Raw genomic sequence first — 19,910 nt, 5'->3', positions numbered from 1 at the left:
TCTCTCTGAAAATCTTTTGTAGAGACTTGTAGTTCTATTTTGCTATAGAAATAGATTCGTTTAAGATAAGTTTTAGATGAACGTTTGTGTGGCTCCCTTTCTTCTCAACAATCAGTGTACAAAAGTCACCGATATTGACCTTGACTTATTGAGCTCCACATGTTTATTTTTTTCTCTCTTCACTTCAGCTTCGAAACTAAATTTTTTGTCATCCAACAAAAGCAGAACTAGTACTAACTCTCTCTCTCTCTCTCTCTCTCCTTTGAGGGAATGGCCCTCGCGCCGGCGGGTAACAAACCCCCTCTTCTTCTTCTCCTCATCCTGTTTTCAGTATTCTGCGACGGAAATCAACACCAGCAATTTATTAATTCCTGCGGAGACATCCACAACATCTCCTTCCCTTTCCAATTACAAGGCGACCCATCCAACACCTGTAACGACAACTTCTACACTCTTTCCTGCGATGAAAACAATCGCACAGTCCTTCATCTCTTATCCGGAAAATACTACTACGTCCAATCAATCGATTACACCGACCAATCAATCCGTCTAGTCGACATAGGAATCCAAACCAACAATATTTGCTCCTCTTTCCCTCTCTCTTCTTTCAACCTTAGCGATTTCGGCCCTGTGGTGCTTTTCACTTATTCGTATCGGAGCTCGGTCTTGTTCCTCAGTTGTGAAAAACCAGTCCAATCTCCTACTTATATAAACAGGACTCGTTATTGTAATACCAGAGACGATTCGGGAAATGGGTATAATTCGTATGTCGTGGCGGCCGGAGATGATTTTAGGGTTTGGGATATTGCCGATTCGTGCCTTTTGAAGGTGTCGTACATTTCTACGTCGCGGTTGATCAGAGAAAGGGGATGGAATTTGTCGTGGTTGGATTTCAATAAGGAGTTGGGGTATGGGTTTGTGGCTTCATTCGGATACTACGGAGGATACTACCGAGGATGCAATAGATGCAAGGAAAGGGCTTACTGCTTCGGAGATTCTGTGAATGTCACTGCCGTTTGCCGCGATGCTTGCAGCCACGTATACAGAAGTGAGTTGGATCTTCTGATCCCGTACTATCTTTTCTGATGCAGTTTTCTTTAGTTGATTAAATGATTCTATCATTGCAAAACAATAAACACTTACATAAATATTTACACAAATTCGTTCGCATTCCCATTGGATCTCACACACATTACACATTCATTGTGTCTAGGACCCACTAAAAAATGTGAGTGTCAAGTGTTTTTAGTGACTATATAATAATTGTAAATGATTTGCTCCTATGAAAGTTGAATACTTCCTCCGTGTTCATTTTTTAGTCTCAATTACCATTTTTTGTTGTCACAAAAAAATTGTTTCACTTCCTAACAAAAAAAAGTCATAGTTAATAAAAGTTAGAGTATATTTTACCCTTCTATTTTTAAACCAACGGTACTAAAAAAAATTTTAAATAATGATTAAATGGTAGAATAAGAAAATGTGGTGATTAGACATGCAATGATTATGTTTTCCCCAACAAGAATTAAAAAATGGGGACGGAGGGAATAGTTTAAAGGCAAATACTTCAATAAACGCTCCCTAAAATGATTTACCATATTTCAATTATTGTTAGTGGTATAAGATGTGAACTTATTTGGTGTTGGTTATAAATAGTAATACTCTCTATGTCTCATTTTCATAGTCCCTTATGTAAAAAAAAGTACACAATTTTTTAGTCAAAAAATATTTCGTACATAATTTTTTAATTCTAAAATTACAAGTCTTTTCATAGGAGACTATTATTTTGAAACAGAAAGTGTAGTATTTACCTAGATAATGAACAATACTGATCCAAGTAATGTATCCCTCCGATGTTGTCAAAGCTTCTAACGATAGTGCACTTACCAAGTAGGGTCATTTGCAAGACTTGTTGAACGTTTCTTTTAGTTTTAGAGCATCTACATGCAACACATGGTTATCCATTGATAATAGAGTGTTATGTTTTTTCTATTGAGGTAACCTCTAGACTGAACTTATTCTTATTCACAGTTTTGCTACTTATACAGATTTTTTTGCGTAGATTCATGTTCCACACAAGCGTTAATCTGCAAAAATATCTTTGTTTTTGTTATGGTACAAAATGTTTCTTAGCTACCACGGACTACAATATAGGGATAGAATCCCATCAATAACTCTAGAATAGACGATAAAAGTACCATTATGAATTGGTCGTGATACCAGTACATTGGAGGCAAATCACATACTTCAAAGCACAACAGAAGCTTTATGGTAAGGCCATATATCAGTAGATTAAAATCTTCGCATTTTTTTAATATATCTCACGGTGTCACATATCAATTGATGAAAAAGATAGTGGTTTTATCTTTCTTATTCGGATTCAACAATAACTTCCAACTCGCTGTTAAAAGGCATTCCACTTGCAAATCCCATGGCCAAAGTTGGATTTGTAGAGGCAAATGGATTGGGAGGCTTGATCAGCATGTTTCCATCTCTCCTTCCAACATTTGAATCACACCATATATGCATCCATTGAAGGCCTGTCAACTGGTTACCACTGAATGCACCAAAGTCCCATAATTAATTGTTAACTTCTTCGCAATCTTAGCATCTCCTTCATCCTGAATATGTATTCCTAGCTCTTCTCCCCTGTCTAAAGAATTGTAAATCCATTCTGGAAAGTAAATTTGGTTGCTGCTATTCACCATTACATAAAAATTCTTCTACCCTCCTATCATTTCAAGCAACAACATCCCGAAATTATAAATATCTGATTTGTATGATACAATCCCGAAGTTCCTAGAGAACACTTCCGGTGCAATATAGCCAATAGTCCCCCTCGTCATGGATACAACGCTTTGTTCCTTTGAACACAACTCTGCTTGACCAAAATCCGATATCTTTGGATTCAAATTATCATCCAACAAGATATTATGTGGTTTAATATCAAAATGAAGGATTTGGTGATCACACCCTTGGTGAAGATACTCAATCCCTTTGGTTATGCCCATAGCAATTTCTAGCAACTTCTTCCAACCAAGTGAATGCTTCTTGTGATCAGATGATGCAAACTTTTCTGGCGAATCGTTGGTAAGAACTCGTAAATAAGGGCTCTTCTGAATCCATCAGCAAAATATCCAACCAAACGAACCACATTGACATGGTGGATTGTACCAATTATTCCCACTTCGTTGATGAACTCGATCTTCCTCATTCCCCTTAGTGCTATTGAGGATCTTAACCGCAACATAAACATCATTAGAAAGTTGTCCCTAGTATACTGTTCCATATCCTCCTTGGCCTTACTTTGTCTTTGAATTGTTTTGTAGTTTTCATGATATCAGCATATATAAGAGTATCTTGTTGGCTTCAAAGTTCTATAATCCTCCAAGAAGCTCTCGATCTTTAAATGATCCTTTCTCTTTACTTTCCTTTGTCTATAGAACCAATACATTGCAATGAGGATTAAAAGAAGTAGAAATAAGCCTAAAGTCACACCTACAATCACCAAGTCATGACCTATGAAAGATAGAGAAGACTCGTTATATTTTCTCTTTGTGTGTTGAAAACGGTGTTTAAAACTTTTCTGACTACTATCTAGGGCTCGTTTGTTTGACGGCACTAACAACGCTACGAGTTGTGAAGAGTACTTAGTGGATAGGGATGTACATAGGCCCGATAGTCCGCCCAGCCTAGCCCACTTTTTTAAGAATTTCAGATATGTATTTAGGCTTATACGGTTGGGTTGGGCTAAGATTTTAAGCCCATATAGTAAATAGTCTAGGTAATTATAAAAAATCTTGGCTTTGCCTGTGTCTACGACACTACCCATGTCGACATGGCTGGAAAAAATTTTGATGACATTTTTGTAATAAATTTGAAAGAGTGTGCATGGGTACGTTCTTAAAAATAGGATAATACATATCAACCATTGGATCAATTCAGTCCTTGCCATTGCAACAACTTATCTTTTCAGGGCCCTACACCCTTCTGTTTTATAATATAGATAGATTAGCGCTTGTCCGCGCCTACGGCACTACCCATCCCGATTGAAATTGATTTGTACCCTTCCGCTAGATTCAAACCATGAGCAAAAGCTTGAAAGGCGGGTCAGTGCCGTCGTGAGTGGTGGAGGACAGTGAATGAGAAAAGGGCACATGAGAATATGAGAGATGGTCTGGGTGAGGTAGTGTTTGTGTGGGATTAAAGAGAGAGAAGGAGAACTCTGTGTAATTTTGATCGGTGGCAATTATGTAATTAAACGAAAGAGGCTGGACAATTTAATAAAAGGGAAATTTCACCCCAACCATTAGATCAATTCAATCTCAACCATTGCAACAACTTGTCCCCACACCATTGTGTTTTATAATAGAGATAGATATAGATTACAGCAGAAAAAACAAATGGCAAAGTAGAGAAGATCCTATACGCAAATTGGCTTCAACTCGTTGGTGCCATTTCAATTGCAGATCAGCTTGATGATATGCCTCAATCGGAACCGACAAATTATACGTCTTTCTACAAGATAGCATCTGGGGCCGATCATAGACATAATAAACTCGCACCTCACCATACTCAGCATACACTTCACGACCATCGCCATCGAGGCAAGTTACCCTATACGAGAAACCCGATTTCGCTAAAGGGCAACTGAATAAACTAAAAGTGTAAACGATATCTGCAAATTGAAAGGGAGTGGTGGACAAATTGAGGCTTTGAAGCTGTTGCGGGAAGCAGCTGTTTGGGTCTTTGATGTGAATCAGTCGGGATTTGTAATCGATGTGGGTGACTAGAACTTTGACTGAATTAGGGAGGTCGAGAACGGTGGCGGTGTTGTTTGGAGAGCAAGAGAGGTCGAAGCCGGGTTAGCCGCAGTGTTGTGGATGGTGGTTGTTTATACGGAATGGGAAGCAGATTGGTGGACCGTGATCGGAGCATGTTTTAGGAGTGCAATCGCCCTGGGCTGTGGAAAGGCTTAGGAGAAAGAAGAGGAAAATACATATGGACATGGTATTACTCTATCTCTCTCTCTCTTTGAATATCTCAAAATCCTTAGCAGAGACTTGTGCTAGTTCTATTTCGCTGTAGAAATAGAGTCGTTTAAAAAAGGTTTTAGAAGAATTGTATGGCTTCCTTTCTTCTCTGCAATGAGTGTTCTTATTCTTTTCTAGTGGAAAATTCAGCTGGCTCTTTTCTTCTCAGCAATCAGTACTGTTCTTATTCATTTCTTGTGGAAAATTCAGCAATCACAGCCCCTTTGGCTGCCCAGATGAGAAAAGGGAAAGAAATGAGAGTGGTCCCCTTTATTAGTGAGAAAAGAAAAGAAAGGAGTGTGGTTTCTCACCAACCCATCCAAATACACGTGAGAAATCAAACTCTCACTCCCATCTCCGGTGATTGGTCTCTTCTCAGGTGACCTGAAACTCTTTTCTCTCTTCTCCGGCAACCTAGAACTCTCCTCTCTTTTCTCCGGCGACCGCACAGCCACTGGTCCAACAATAAAAAGACGCCATCGTAGCTGGCACGCGCTGCCGGAAGTTGAGCAAGTGAGATCTACTCTCACCCACACTCCCCAGTCGCCCCTCTCTCCTCCTTTCTCATGGAATCGCACCAAAAAGTGACGAGAAACAAAAACGGGCTTTGAGGGGCTCTCGTCTCCCACCCTTCCTCACCCTCTCTCGCCTTGTGGATCATCCAAACGGAGGAGAGATTGAGTTCTCCCTCCTTCTCCTTTCTTTTCTCCCGAAATCCCTCGAACCAAACGAGCTGTCAGTGTTCAAAGTCACCGATACTGACCTTGACTTAGTGAGTTCCACATGTTTATCTATCTTTTATCTTTGTTGGAAATTGACTAGAATTCCTAAATTGACTAGAATTCCTATTCCTATTCGGTTTAGGTTTATTTAGTACTTTCCTATAAATAAGGACCTTGGGGGTTCCTAGGGTTATGGTCTTTTGTTCAAGGGCTTAGATATTAGGATTTTGTTTATGCTCTTAGGGTTCCACCAAGGGTTTGTGTCTCCCTTTTGGGTTCCACCAGAGATTTGTCTCTAGATATCTGTTTGGTGCTTCAAGTAGAGTTACGAGTATAGTCGGTTCTTTTTTTCTCTCCCCGTTTATAGTGAATCCTCTTGCTCTTTTTCCCGTGGAGTACGTTCTTGCTTTGTGCTTGAACGGAACCACGTACATCCTTGTGTTCTTGTTTATCGCTTGTTGATTTATTATATTCTCAATTTCGTGTTCAGCACAACAAATTGGTATTAGAGCTCCGGGTTTCAATCCAAGGCTTTTGTTTTCCGCTGCGTATTGTGCAATTGGTGATCGTTTCAATGGCAACTCGTTTCGAAATTGCGAAGTTCGATGGGCAGAGCACTAGCTTCAGTTTATGGCGTATTAAGATGAACGTTTTGCTTGTTCAACAAGGATTACACAAGACTTTGTTGGGAAAATCGAAGAAGCCTGCTGATATGCAGGATAGTGTGTTTGAGGATCTCGATGCGAAGACGCTCAGTTCGATTCAGTTGTGTTTAGCCGATGATGTGCTTCGCGAGGTCGGGGAGGAGGATATTACTGCCGGTATTTGGTTGAAGTTGGAAAGCATCTATATGACGAAGTCTCTTACCAATCGGTTGTATTTGAAGTAGCGCCTTTATACGTTTCGTATGAGAGAAGGTACGCCCGTAAAAGACCATCTAGATGAGTTAAATCGAATTATTATGGATTTAAAAAATATTGATGTTGTGATTGATGATGAAGATCAAGCCCTTATTTTGTTATGTTCTTTGCCTGCATCTTATGAGCATTTTGTTACTACCCTACTTTACGGGAGGGATACGATTTCCATGAAGGACGTTAAGTCTAGTTTGTATTCGAAAGAATTGAGGAAAAAAGTATCAGGTGAGGGTGGTGATTTTGATGCTCAGGGTTTGATGGTGCAAGGAAGAACTTCTGAGAGGGATTATGGCAGTAGAGGGGTTTCTGGCTCTCGTTCCACAAATCAAGAAGTAAAGTGTTTTTACTGTAGGAAATACGAGCACATGGTGAGAAATTGTCCTATGTTGAAAAATAAGGATAATTTTGAAGAGAAGGTTGTTACTGGTATTGTTGAAGAAGATTCCGACGATTCACTTATGGTTCTTTCTGTGAGTGTCGGTGATGTTTGTTCGAATACCGAATGGATTCTGGACTCCAAATGTTCTTACCACATGTGTCCGAATAAAGATTGGTTCGATACTTATGAATCGGTCAGCTGTGGTACAGTTCTTATGGGGAATAACATGCCCTATAGAATTGTTGGGATTGAAACAGTTAAAGTCAGAATGCATGATGGGTTTGTGAGGACGTTGTTTGGTGTTCGACATATACCAGATTTGAAGAGGAACTTTATCTCTTTGGGTACTCTTAACTATTTGGGTTGGAAGCATACCGCTGAAGGTGGAGTCTTGAGGGTTTTGAAGGATGCTCGTGTTTTGATGAAGAGTCGAAAATCGAATAACCTCTATGTGCTTGATGGTAGTATGATTGTGGGTGCTACATCTTTGGGTTCTTCATCGGTGAATTCGAGGTTGACTCAATGTAGGGTTTTTTAACTCTGTGGTAGAGTCGGTAATTAACTCCGTGTGGAGTTTGAGCAGATCTTCGAGTGCATTCGGGAGGGATGCGTTGCGTGGGAGGTGCCTGTTGGAAGATAGAGGCTCAATTTGGAGGCATGTGCGACTGGGTTTCCTGAGTCGCGTTTACAAGGTCAAGCATGTGTGCTTGAGCCTTGCTCGTTTGTGACATTGGTGATGGCCCCGTGGGGGGCTTTTAGGGGAGATGAGCGATTAAAGGAGAGGATTGCCTATAGTGTTGAATTCGATGGAATTCAAGTCAAGGTGGAGATTTGTTGGAAATTGACTAGAATTCCTAAATTGACTAGGATTCTTATTCCTATTCGGTTTAGGTTTATTTAGTACTTTCCTATAAATAGGGACCTTGGGGGTTCCTAGGGTTATGGTCTTTTGTTCAAGGGCTTAGATATTAGGGTTTTGTTTATGCTCTTAGGGTTCCACCAATGGTTTGTGTCTCCCTTTAGGGTTCCACCAGAAATTTGTCCCTAGATATCTGTTTGGTGCTTTAAGTAGAGTTACGGATATAGCCGGCTCTTTGTTTCTCTCTCCATTTATAGTGAATCCTCTTGCTCTTTTCCTCGTGGAGTACGTTCTTACTTTGTGCTTGAACGGAACCACGTATATCCTTGTGTTCTTGTTTATCGCTTGTTGATTTATTATATTCTCAATTTCGTGTTCGGCACAACAATCTGCACTTCTGTTGGTTGATTTTCGTTTATCATTTTTCTCCCTTCTCATCAGCCTCAAAAAGTAAAAAAAAATTGGCCATCCAGCAAAAGCAGAACTAGAACTAGTACTAGTACTCTCTCTCTCTCTCTCTCTCTCTCTCTCCTTTGAGGGTATGGCCCTCGCGCCGGCAGATAACGAACCCCCTTTTCTTTTTCTCCTCTTACTCCTGTTTTCGGTAACCTGCAGCTACGGTAATCAAAACCAGAATTCATCAATTCGTGCGGAGACATCCACAACATCAGCTTCCCTTTCCAATTACAAGGCGACCCATCCAACACCTGTAACGACAACTTCTTCACTCTTTCCTGCGATGAAAACAATCGCACGGTCCTTCCTCTCTTGTCCGGAAAATACTACGTCCAATCAATCAACTACACCAACCACTCAATCCGTCTAGTCGATGTAGGAATCCAAACCAACAATATTTGCTCCTCTTTCCCTCTCTCCTCTTTCAACGGTAGCGATTTCTACCCTGTGGGGTTTTTCGCTTATTCGTCTAGGAGCTCAATCTTGTTCCTCAGTTGTGAAAAACCAGTCCAATCTCCTACTTATATAAACAGGACTCGTTATTGTAACACCAGAGACGAATCTGGAAATCGATATTATTCGTACGTCGTGGCGGGCAGATATGTTAGGGTTTGGGATTTTGCCGATTCGTGCCTTTTGGAGGTGTCATACATTTCTACGTCGCGGTTGATCAGAAAAAAGGGATCGAATTTGTCGGGGTTGGATCTCAATAAGGAGTTAGGGTATGGGTTTTATATTCTGTGGGGGTACTCTTCTTTTTGTCCGGATTTGTCACGATGCAGGAAAAGGGCTTCCTACTTCGGGGATTCTGTGAATGTCGCCGGTATAACGGTGCGTCCTTGGAAACTTAATCGTCTGATAACTTATTTAAGTATTTTTTATCTTTTATTTTTTTTTGTTTAGATTCTCATCATAATTTTTTGGGTTAATTGTTCGTCTCTACAAAAAAAAATAAAAAAAGTATAAAAATATTGACCGATAGTTGAAAAAAGTTCATATATGACAACAGTTTGACAAAAAAAAAAAATAGCACGCATCTCATAATTGAATGATACGAACCGACCATTTTGTAGGACTTGGTTGAGAAGTTTGATTGTGTTTGATACCTATCAATGTTCCATTAAGATGATTTTTTTCATTTATTATCCTCTCAAGAACACTGGGGATATGAGCAGTTTAGATCATCTCATTATTGATCCGACTTGGGTATGATTCTATATTTGTGAAATAGAACGTATAAGTTTATTGTTAGAAAAGATAAAAATGAGTATTTTAAAAGAACAAAGTTAAAATAAAAAGGCTGATGGAGTGTGTGTCACTTAGTTAAAATTAAAAAGTGGCCTATGGTTAGCTATTTATTAGTAATAAAGTGGTGATTTTCTTTCGCTAACATAATTCTTTTCTATCCCAAAAATGCAGGCAGCTTGTGGACAGGCAACTTGTGGACAGATATTGTCTGTAAGTATTTGTCCCCTGTTCATTTTGAATCTTGTGGAACATTTTGTGATTGGCTATATATGTTATATGGACTCTGGCGCAAGTATCGGGTGCGGCTGGAAGCCTACGTGTCAGATTTTCCTAAACTTAAATCTTAGGATATTGGGATATGTGTCCCCAAATTAGATATAGGTTTGGGGACACGTCCTCGACACTTGTTTGTCATATATATAATATATTAATTGCATAATTTTTTCAAATTATGTACCATAAATTATATTTAGTAGTAATGTATTTAAACAAGAAGAGGTTAAAAAAATACTATGTTTTTGCTATTTTCTTATTTTCAAATTACGTACCATAAATCTTATTTAGTAATTCTTTTAATTTTATTTTGTGATATGGAATATAGTAAAAGTTTTAAAATTTTTTCTTCCGATGCATGAAGCTTTTGGAAGCAAGCGATCACCCATGTTTGGGTAAAAAAAAACGCTACTCATCAGTGGAAACTTTTTAGTTTGGTCTCGTTTTCATATATACCAATGGTTCCAACATAAGAGATATTCAACGTGGTTTTACATATATCCAGTTGCTTTTGTCATTGCTTCCTACGATGTGTGCACTTCTTTATCTGATAGGGTGATTTGCAAGACTTGTTGAACGTTTTTCTAGTTTTAGATGCACTTTATCATCGCCTCTTTTTTCCATAACTTCCCAATACCCACCACCGGCCTTTCTCCTTCCCGAGTCTGGATTTATCATGTCGTTTCAGTCGTCAATGGTAGACTGGGAAGAAAGAATGAATGAATGCCCGCAAAGGGAGATTTTAGTAAATAACCAAATATAATACGTAGAATTTATACAAAACTGATCATAGAAAAAAATCAGTTTGTAAATGTATATAGACTAGAGAAATTATTTTTTTTTCAGCAAAGAAAGGTTTTCATATCATTAATAGAAATGATACAAAACAGAAACCCTATAACACACCAGAGAGCATCATGCTCCCTGATGTGTCACTACATGGTTTCTGTTTTGTATCATTTTTATTAATGATATGGTTTCTTTGTTGATCAAAAAAAAAAATACTATATTAAGCAAGGGATACAAAACCAGCGGTCCTTTGCCCTTAGGCTTGTAACAACAACAAGAGTATAGAATCTTTTGTGCTCCCTGTTACATAGTACTTTCTCTGTCTCTTTTTTATAGTCCAGTATTTCATTTTGGATTGTCCCTTAATAAATGTCCATTTTGTAAAGTTAGTGGGTAAAAGTTGGTGAATTTTCTATTTTGCCCATAAAAGTATATTCCATTTTGAAAAGTTAATGAGTAAAAATGTAATGATAATATTTTCATAGAAGGTAAGGAGAGAAAGTAGAGGTAAAAGTTGATGTGAAATGTGTAATAATGATAACTTTTTAATAAGTTAGAATTACGAAGCAAGACACTTAAAAATGGACGGAAGGAGTACTTATTAATATTTGATAAAATATTATTATCGTTTTATTAAGATAATTAATTTAATAATTGGACATCTATGATATGCACATTCTCACATGGCTAAATCTACAATCTCTTTTTTTTTTTCTCCACAGATGCTGGACTCTATCTGGTGTATTTTATCGTGCCGCCAGTGCCGCCATTTTGTAAGACCTTTTCCTTCCTATGAGCCTATCTACGGTGAACCACAGTGAATGCACCTTTTAATAGATCGAAAACAAACCGAAATAAATGAACCGAAAGAGTGGAGTACATAAAGGGTCAATTGAAATGACGTGACATACAAATAGTATAGGGTAAATTTTTACAAATGATCCCTCTAGTTTATATGATTCTCATTTTCGTACCTCTAGTACCAATTGTGTTAATTTTAGCCCTATAATTTACATTCCGTCTCAATTTCGTCTCTCTCGCTTACAGCGTTAATGAAACAAACGGAATTGAAAGGCAAAATTGTCATTTCTCCTCACAGAGGGACCAAATTGATATTTTATGAAAACTAGAGGGACTATTTCTAAAATTTTACTTTTTACTTTTGTTTTTGAAAATAAAATTAAAAGACACCATATATAATATAATTCTCATCTCATTTTTTTATTGAATAATCAAAATATGTTGAAAATTCTAAAACTTTTATTATATTCCATATCACAAAAATATGAGAAAATTCGAAAAAGCAATCCCTATGTTAAATGTCTAGGTATTGTATTTTTTTTCAATTGGATTTTCAATCTCGTTATTTTCCTTGCCACGCGATTAAAAAAAAAGTTGTTCAATAGTATTTTGGTATCTTATAATTTTGTTTAATTAAGCAATGAAACACTTTTGAATATTAAGAGATTGAATGCATTAAAGCATGTACATGGGTATAGTGTATTTATTATGGGGCTTACTCATGACTCATATAACAAATAAACATGGATTGAATATTGATAGCTACATGATCAGCTTATATAAGTCTTCAAACAATTTAACGACTAATAGTTATATAATGAAATACGAAGATAACCTCTTCAGATCAATATAAGTTAGCAAAGTTGTGAGTTAACTTGCAACATCACTTCCAAGTCGAAAATTCACTTGCTTATTTATTATTCAATAGTGCTCCACTTTTTAATCAACGATTACAAGATTAACTAAATAATTTTGAACATTTTTTTTAATCAGGTGAACTAATAAGGAGATTATAAAAACATTTTTTTTATTAATCTTTGAGAGAAGTTGAGGGAAAATAGGCTAAGATGATTTGGGCATGTCTACCGTAGACCAGGAGATGCAATAGTTAAGAGAACAGATATGATAGCTTTGGGTAGCAATGCTACGAGGAGGGGTAGACCTAAATTGACATTAGATGCTGTGGTGCACATCGATATGAGTATAGTAAGTTTGTGTGAACAAGTGGCACTGGACAGAGCTCAATGGCGGAAAATGATTCATGTAGCCGACCTCAAGTGATTGGGACTTAAGGCTCAGTTTGGTTTGGTTTAGTTAATCTTTGAGAGAGATACAAAGACTAAAAGGAGCAAGAAAAAAGCAACAAAAGTCCATCCGAGACCTAATCCCTTGATTGGCAAGATGCCAACCAAGGATATTTAACTAATTCGTTGATTTTTGAATTTTCCAATATATTTGTAAAGTGTAATGCAATATAAATATAAATTTTCTCAAATATTTTGATTACCCAATAAAAAATAATTGAGATGACAAATACATTACGTATGGTATTTTTTTTTATTTGCAAAAAACAAAAGTATAATGTAAAATTTTAGAAATAGTCTTTCTAGTTTACTTAAAATCTCAATTTAGTCCCTTTACGAGAGAAATTGACAATTATGCTCGCCAATTCCATTTGTTTCATTGACGTAGTCAGGGAGAGGGATGAAATTGAGACAGAATGTAAACTATAGGGTTAAAATTGACACAATTAGTATTAAAGGGACAAAAATAGAAGTTCGTATAAACTAGAGGAACCATTTGTAAAATTTACCCTGGCCTATAGTATATGAATACATACAAGTGTGTGCGTGTTGTTGTGTGTGTGCATATTTCTGTTTGAAGAACGATCCCGTGCAAATAAATATAATTCCAAGATAGCAAATCATATTTAGAGGGTGTTCCGGTTTCGTAAAAGAAGAACTTTTTGAAAAAGAAGGCAATTTCAAGCTCAAAAATTATGTGTTTATACAAATAATTTTTCTATCAATATGGATCTTGTTTGATAGATCTCATTAAGATCTTTTAAACGGTGCAAAAAAAATTAAAAAAATATTTTTCATTTTCATTATATTTGAGTTTGAAATTACCTCCGTTTGAAAAAAAGTTTACTTTTTAAAAAGTGGAACACCTTCTTAGTAGGGGTGGGCACGGGTCGGGTTCGGCCCCGACCCCGACCCCGACCCGACCAGTCGGTTAACACTTTTTGGAGACCCGAACCCGAACCGAAGGAGGGGGGATACCCGTCCGTGTGACCGATTTTTTTGGTCGGGTCGGGTCGGGTTGGTCGGGTCCGGCCAAAACCGAAGTAAAGTATATGAATTCCTTTGTTTTTTGGTCGGGTCGGGTTTGGTCGGGTCGGGTAAGAAAAAACAGCACCCCGAGACCCAAACCGAAAATTGATTTTTTCGGAAAATCGTACCCGTACCCGACCGAACCACATGTTCGGCCCCACCCGAAACCCTTCGGGTCGGGTCGGGTTCGTCGGGTCTCGGTTTTTTTGCACACCCCTACTTCTTAGTAATGTATAATATATTACCCTATACTTGTTTGAGTATGGATTCAGGGACACGTCCTGAACACTTGTTTGTCGTATATATAATATATTAATTACATAATTTTTTCAAATTATGAACCGTAAATCTTATTTAGTACTCCCTCCGTCCCTTTTTAAATGTCCTACTTCGTAATTCCAACTTATTAAAAAAACATCATCATTATACCTTTCACATCAACTTTTTTCTCCACTTTCCTTATTTACCCATCATCATTACACTTTTTACTCACTAACTTTTCAAAATGGAATCTACTTTTAGGAACAAAATAGACAATGTACCAACTTTTACCCACTAACTTTACCAAATGGACACTTATTAAGGGACAGCCCAAAATGGAATACTGGACTATAATAAGGAGACGGAGGGAGTAATGTATTTAAACAAGAAGAGGTTAAGAAAAATATGTTTTTGCTATTTTCTTTCTTTCAAATTGTGTACCGTAAATTATATTTAGTAATTCTTTTATTTTTTATTTTTGCTATTTTCTTATATCCAGTTGCTTAATTTTGTCATTACTTCCTGGTGATTTGCAAGACTTGTTGAATGTTCTTCTAGTTTTAGATGCACTTTTCATCACCTCTTTTTTCCATTACTTCCCGAAATGCCCACCATCGGCCTTTCTCCTCCGAGTCTCGATTTTTCATGTCGTTGCTGTCAACTGGGAAGAAAGAAATGAATGAATGCTCCTAGAGGAGTCAAACGTGTTGTGTCGTGCTGTGCTATTTAGCTTCGTGTCAATCGTGCTTTGTGTCGTGCCGTGCCGTTTTCAATCGTGTCATGTCATGTCGGCCCATTTACTTAAATCGTGTCGTGTCATGCTGGCTCGTTTACTTAATCGTTTCGTACCATTTTTAAATCTTGTCGTGTCGTGCTCGTGCCGGCACATCACCAACCGATTTTCGTCCGGAAAAAATCTTCCCAAAAAGCCAAACATTCCCATGTTGTGCCCGTGCCGTTTTAAAAAAAAAATGCAATGTATTGATTATAACTTACAAGTTTGTTTAGTTTCGTTTGTCACGACTCACATAAGGGAAAATGACGGTCAATGACGTATTTTAATAATTAATACCCGTCAATGACATTTTCAGTATTAACAAATATTCTCAACATGTCTTTAGCGTATATTAATTATCAAAACCTATCCTGAGCCGTCATTTTCCCTAACTAAAACAAGCTTGAAATTTTTTGAAATTTCTTAAGCTTTTTAACCCAAGCTCGAATAAGTGCATGAACTCTTGTCAAGGCTTTTTTTCCTTTTGGAACAGTTTCCGTTTTAATTATAAAGGGACGAGCCCAAAAAGCCAAGGGATGGGTGGGGATGGGGCAGATATAGTGATGAATGATGATGGTGCATGATTGGCGGGTGAGAATGCTGTAACGTGGTGGTCCTGGTGGAGGTTTGGCTTGCAATGGTGTTGGATGTTAATATATGGTGCTGATGGTGGCAAAGGCGGGTGATTTTTATGGTTATTCTATGGTGGCAAAGGCGGGTGATTTCTATTGTTTGGCTTGCAATGGTATTTTGTGTTGCAATTGTGTTGCAATTGTGTAGCTACCGTACAAGGGCCCCATTTTTATACAATAAAACTATATAATATATACTAGTTGTTCCATTTAAGAACACAACTTGACTAGTGGCCTTGGTGGTGTGTGATGTGTGCAAAGATCTTGGGAACTTGGGTTCGGTTCCATGAGGTTCTTTTTTGAAACCATTTTTTTTCTTATTTATTGTTAGATTTAGCCATTTTCATTTAGGATTAGATAATAATAATAATATACGATTCTTGCACTTTTTGTATTAAATTACTTATGCTTTAGCCTTTTTTTCTTATTTATTGATAGGTTTTTTCAATTTTATTTTTTATCTTGTAATGTCAATTTTACAAACAAAACCCTATTGACTAAAATAAAGTAATAAACTAAAATAATTCATTTTCACTAAATAAAATTTGACTCTTTTTTTATAAAGTTAAAATTCTTTGTTGTTTTTCCGTGCCCCATGCTTGTGCCCATGCCCGGCTAGAATCATGCCATGTGCTTGTTGTAGGATAGGTCCGATTTCTGAATGGACAAATACCCCTTAGGAATAGATGTGTCGGAGAGGTTGGAATAGTCAATGGAAAGGAATGAGAGGAGTGATCTAAAAGGGTGAAAAAGAAAGCAAGGGTGAACAAAGAGGGATTAAGCAATGGAGACCCAAACCCAGAAATCCCTAGGAGGAAAGACAATAGAGCCCCTGAAAGAAGATAAGACCTCTTGGAAATCAGTGCTCACCAATTTTCTCTCTCTAGGGAATGTTTACAATGAGCTCAATCTCTGGGATTCAATGAAGAGACACTTCATATTTATAGACCGCACGAGCTAATGCTCGGGCGCCAAATGGCGCACTAATAAAATGACACGTGTCCTTTCTATACCCCCTGACCGCCGAGGTGTCGCTACCCTCGCGATGACCGCGAGTATGACGGTAAGCGTATCCCCTTATTCGCGGAGATCCTCTTCTTCTTTTACAGCCACTAAGCCACTAGATCCCCTTCATTCCCGTGGAGCAAGATCGTGACCTACTCGGTTGCGCCTATACCACTGCCAAGCCTCAAGGGGCCCCTCAGGTCCTGCCTAAAGGCCAGAGCAGACATAAGAGTCTGGGCAAGTTGTTTGTGTATCTTGGTTAAACCGCGTCATCGTCTCCATTAATTGGGACCGGGCCAAGCGTCCACCTGAATAAATATAGCTCTTTTTAATGGAGGATATGGGCTCGCGACCCTTATACGGGCGTTGCATAGCGATGGGTAGCGCGAGGCTCCCTTGCGCAAGGGGCCACGTGGCGAGCTAGGGTTTGTCGGTCAAACCGTCAACCCTGCGAAGGATGAGCGGATGTGTCGCATTCCTATTGGCCGGTCAAACAGTCAATCGTCGCGTCTATTGACCTTTCCTACACCTGTGACGTGTTGTGCCACATTTAAACGTGTCTTGCCAGGACATTTGACACCTCTAAATGCCCCCAAAGGACAATTGTAATAAATAACCAAATAGAATACTTGGAATCTATACAAAATTGAACGTAGTAAAAACTCAATTTGTAAATGTCTATAGACTAGAGAAATCGATTGAATATTAAGCAAGGGATAAATACCAGCTTTCCTCCGCCCTTAGGCTTGTAACGACAGCAAGAGTTAAGGATCTTTGTTGCTCCTTGTTACATAGTATAATATTCGATAAAATATTATCTTTTTTATTAAGATAATTAATTTAATAGTTAGACTGTAAATTATATTCTTAATGGTATTAAATAAGTAACGACCTACGTTATGCCAGAATCTAGAACTATCATGATTATCACAGTAAAGTCATCAAGTGGAAACTTAAGGAAACAAGAACGGCGTACCCGGATCCATTTATGCGGAACTTGAGAGATCCGGTAAGTGACTTTAGGAACCATAATTTACTAGAGCATTAAGCCTTAGGTGGAATACAGGTTTCTCTCCCTTGCCTTACTTTCTAGCTGTTTAGTATATCACATTAATTTGATGGAACCCTAGAAGTTCTTTTATAGGCAGAGAGAGGACCAGTTTCCTTATTAAACATTATACTCACTTTCCATCGAAGTAGAGTCTATTTAGGAAATAACTTCTCTATTTGATCAATAGAATAAAATTTTAGGCATAAAGATATGGAGAATCTCATTGGACCCATTATTCATATGTGCCATACTTAAAACATGTGGGCCATAAAAACTAATTACAAAATTTTGTCTTACATAGACATCTATGATATGCACATTCTCACATTGCTAAATCTTAATCTCTTCTTTTAATTTTCACAGGGTATGGACCGTCGGGGCCCTGGTTCGTACTGCACGTAATCACAAGTAAGACCTTATCCTTCCTATGAGCCTATCTACGTTGAACCACAGTAAATGCATCTTTTAATTAATAGACCGAAAACAATCCAAAATAAACGAACCAAAAGGATGGAGTACATGAAGGGTTAAATGAAATGTGACATACAAATAGTATATGAATACGTACGTGTGTGTGCATATTTCTATTTGAAAAACGATCCCGTGCAAATAAATATAATTCCAAGACATGAAAGTTTTGATATTGCTACTTAATTTTCTATGACTGAATAACACAGGCACGGTCTTTGCGGTCTTTGCAGCAAGGCTTCTATGTGTACCATGTGTTGTTTGGTTTTTAGTCCTTAAGTTCAGAAGAAGACATTTATCCACATTTGATAGCATAGAAGGTTTCTTACGAAGTCAAAATAACCTCGCGCCCATAAGGTACTCCTACTCAGACATCAAGAGGATGACCAATGGGTTTAGGGACAAGTTGGGGGAAGGAGGCTATGGAACTGTATACAAAGGAAAGCTTCGAAGCGGCCCTCCTGTAGCAGTTAAAATGTTAAGCAAGCCCAAAGCTAATGGACAAGAATTCATCAACGAAGTTGCTACCATTGGAAGGATTCATCATGTCAATGTTGTTCAGCTAATTGGATATTGCGCCGAGAGGTCTAAGCGTGCTCTTGTGTATGATTTCATGCCTAATGGGTCTCTTGAGAAGTACATCTCTTCTCCAGATGCCAAATTGTCCTTGAGTTGTAAGCAAATGTACGAGATTTCTCTAGGCGTGGCTCGAGGCGTTGGATATTTGCATCAAGGTTGTGACATTCAAATCTTGCATTTTGATATAAAGCCTCATAACATTCTCCTTGATGAGAATTTCACACCAAAAGTTTCTGATTTTGGGCTTGCAAAATTGTATCCGACAGATGAGAGCACTATAACAATGACTGCAGCTAGAGGAACCTTGGGTTACATGGCTCCTGAGTTGTTCTACAAAAATATTGGGGGCATCTCCTATAAAGCTGACATTTATAGTTTCGGAATGTTGTTGATGGAACTAGCAGGCAGGAGAAGAAATTGGAATTCATCAGCTAATTCAAGCCAAGTTTTCTTCCCTTCATGGGTTTATGATCAATTCGTGGAAGGAAAGAACCTACAAATTGGAGAGACAACCGAGGAGGAGAGCGAAATGGTAAAGAAGATGATGCTAGTTGCTTTATGGTGTATACAAATGAGGCCTAGTGACCGTCCTTCTATGAACAAAGTTGTTGAGATGCTTGAAGGAAATCTCGAATTGCTTCACACGCCTTCGAAGCCTTTTTTGTATTCGCAGGCTATGCCGGCTGCGAATAATGGAATGAACATAATGTTGCCCAATCTGTCTGGTGCTTGTTCGGATGCTATGACTAGTGAGATAACTGGGCGCTAACTCTCAAGACTAAATATCCTAGTTTGAGGGTTTATGCTGATTCTATATGATTTTGATTGATGGTTTTAAAAGACAAGACTATCAGTTTAATGTCATGTGCTATTCTGGGTGTGTTAGCATTTGTAGGCGACTGCTTAAGCAAGCCTTGTACCTTGGTTATGAATCAAACAAGGGGAACAATTACATTGTCTATGTTAAAGTTATATCATTGTTTTTACTGGGATCAAGAATTGTCTCTTAGGCCCACTGGTCTTATGTTTGCACCATTTGTTTTAAATAGAAGCTGGAGAAATTTTGAAAACTTGATAGAATCAGATTTTCTGAGACCCTGGAGTTTATTAGTATGTTCCTTTGTTTTAACCCAGTCAAATTCTAAAGCATTCAATCAAAACCGTTTTTTCAACGGTTGTGCAATTGCACTTAAGTGTAGTGAGGGTTATGAGTTCAATTCCTACACAGAGTATCTTGATATTCTTCTTGGTAATAGTTAGGTTGGGTTGAGTTGGGGTTAGGGTAATGTAGCTTCTTCTGGGTCAGTGTAATGTAGCTTTTACTAAAATAAG

The 19,910-nt window shown here is 38.0% G+C and overlaps 1 protein-coding gene, 1 long non-coding RNA gene and 1 pseudogene across 2 annotated transcripts in view; 1 reads left to right on the top strand and 2 right to left on the bottom strand.

The window, feature by feature from the left end:
- LOC131319785 (uncharacterized) overlaps nucleotides 1-11,605 on the bottom strand; it is a 57,977-nt gene extending 46,372 nt beyond the window's left edge. Inside the window, exon 1 of the long non-coding RNA XR_009198038.1 lies at nucleotides 11,501-11,605. This is a non-coding gene — a long non-coding RNA (uncharacterized LOC131319785). The remainder of the gene's footprint in view (nucleotides 1-11,500) is intronic.
- LOC131319753 (rust resistance kinase Lr10-like) lies at nucleotides 174-19,574 on the top strand. Its single transcript, XM_058350147.1, has 5 exons — nucleotides 174-1,048; nucleotides 9,783-9,821; nucleotides 11,396-11,446; nucleotides 17,895-17,939; nucleotides 18,209-19,574. The coding sequence occupies exons 1-5, from the start codon at nucleotides 271-273 to the stop codon at nucleotides 19,345-19,347; spliced, it is 2,052 nt and encodes a 683-aa protein (XP_058206130.1). The 5' UTR covers nucleotides 174-270; the 3' UTR covers nucleotides 19,348-19,574.
- LOC131319756 (rust resistance kinase Lr10-like) lies at nucleotides 2,193-3,964 on the bottom strand (annotated as a pseudogene).
- Nucleotides 19,575-19,910: the final 336 nt, after the last annotated feature.

This window comes from Rhododendron vialii, chromosome 3a (assembly GCF_030253575.1).
Source record: "Rhododendron vialii isolate Sample 1 chromosome 3a, ASM3025357v1".
Taxonomy (NCBI): domain Eukaryota; kingdom Viridiplantae; phylum Streptophyta; class Magnoliopsida; order Ericales; family Ericaceae; genus Rhododendron; species Rhododendron vialii.
This window is presented reverse-complemented; position numbering and strand designations above follow the sequence as displayed.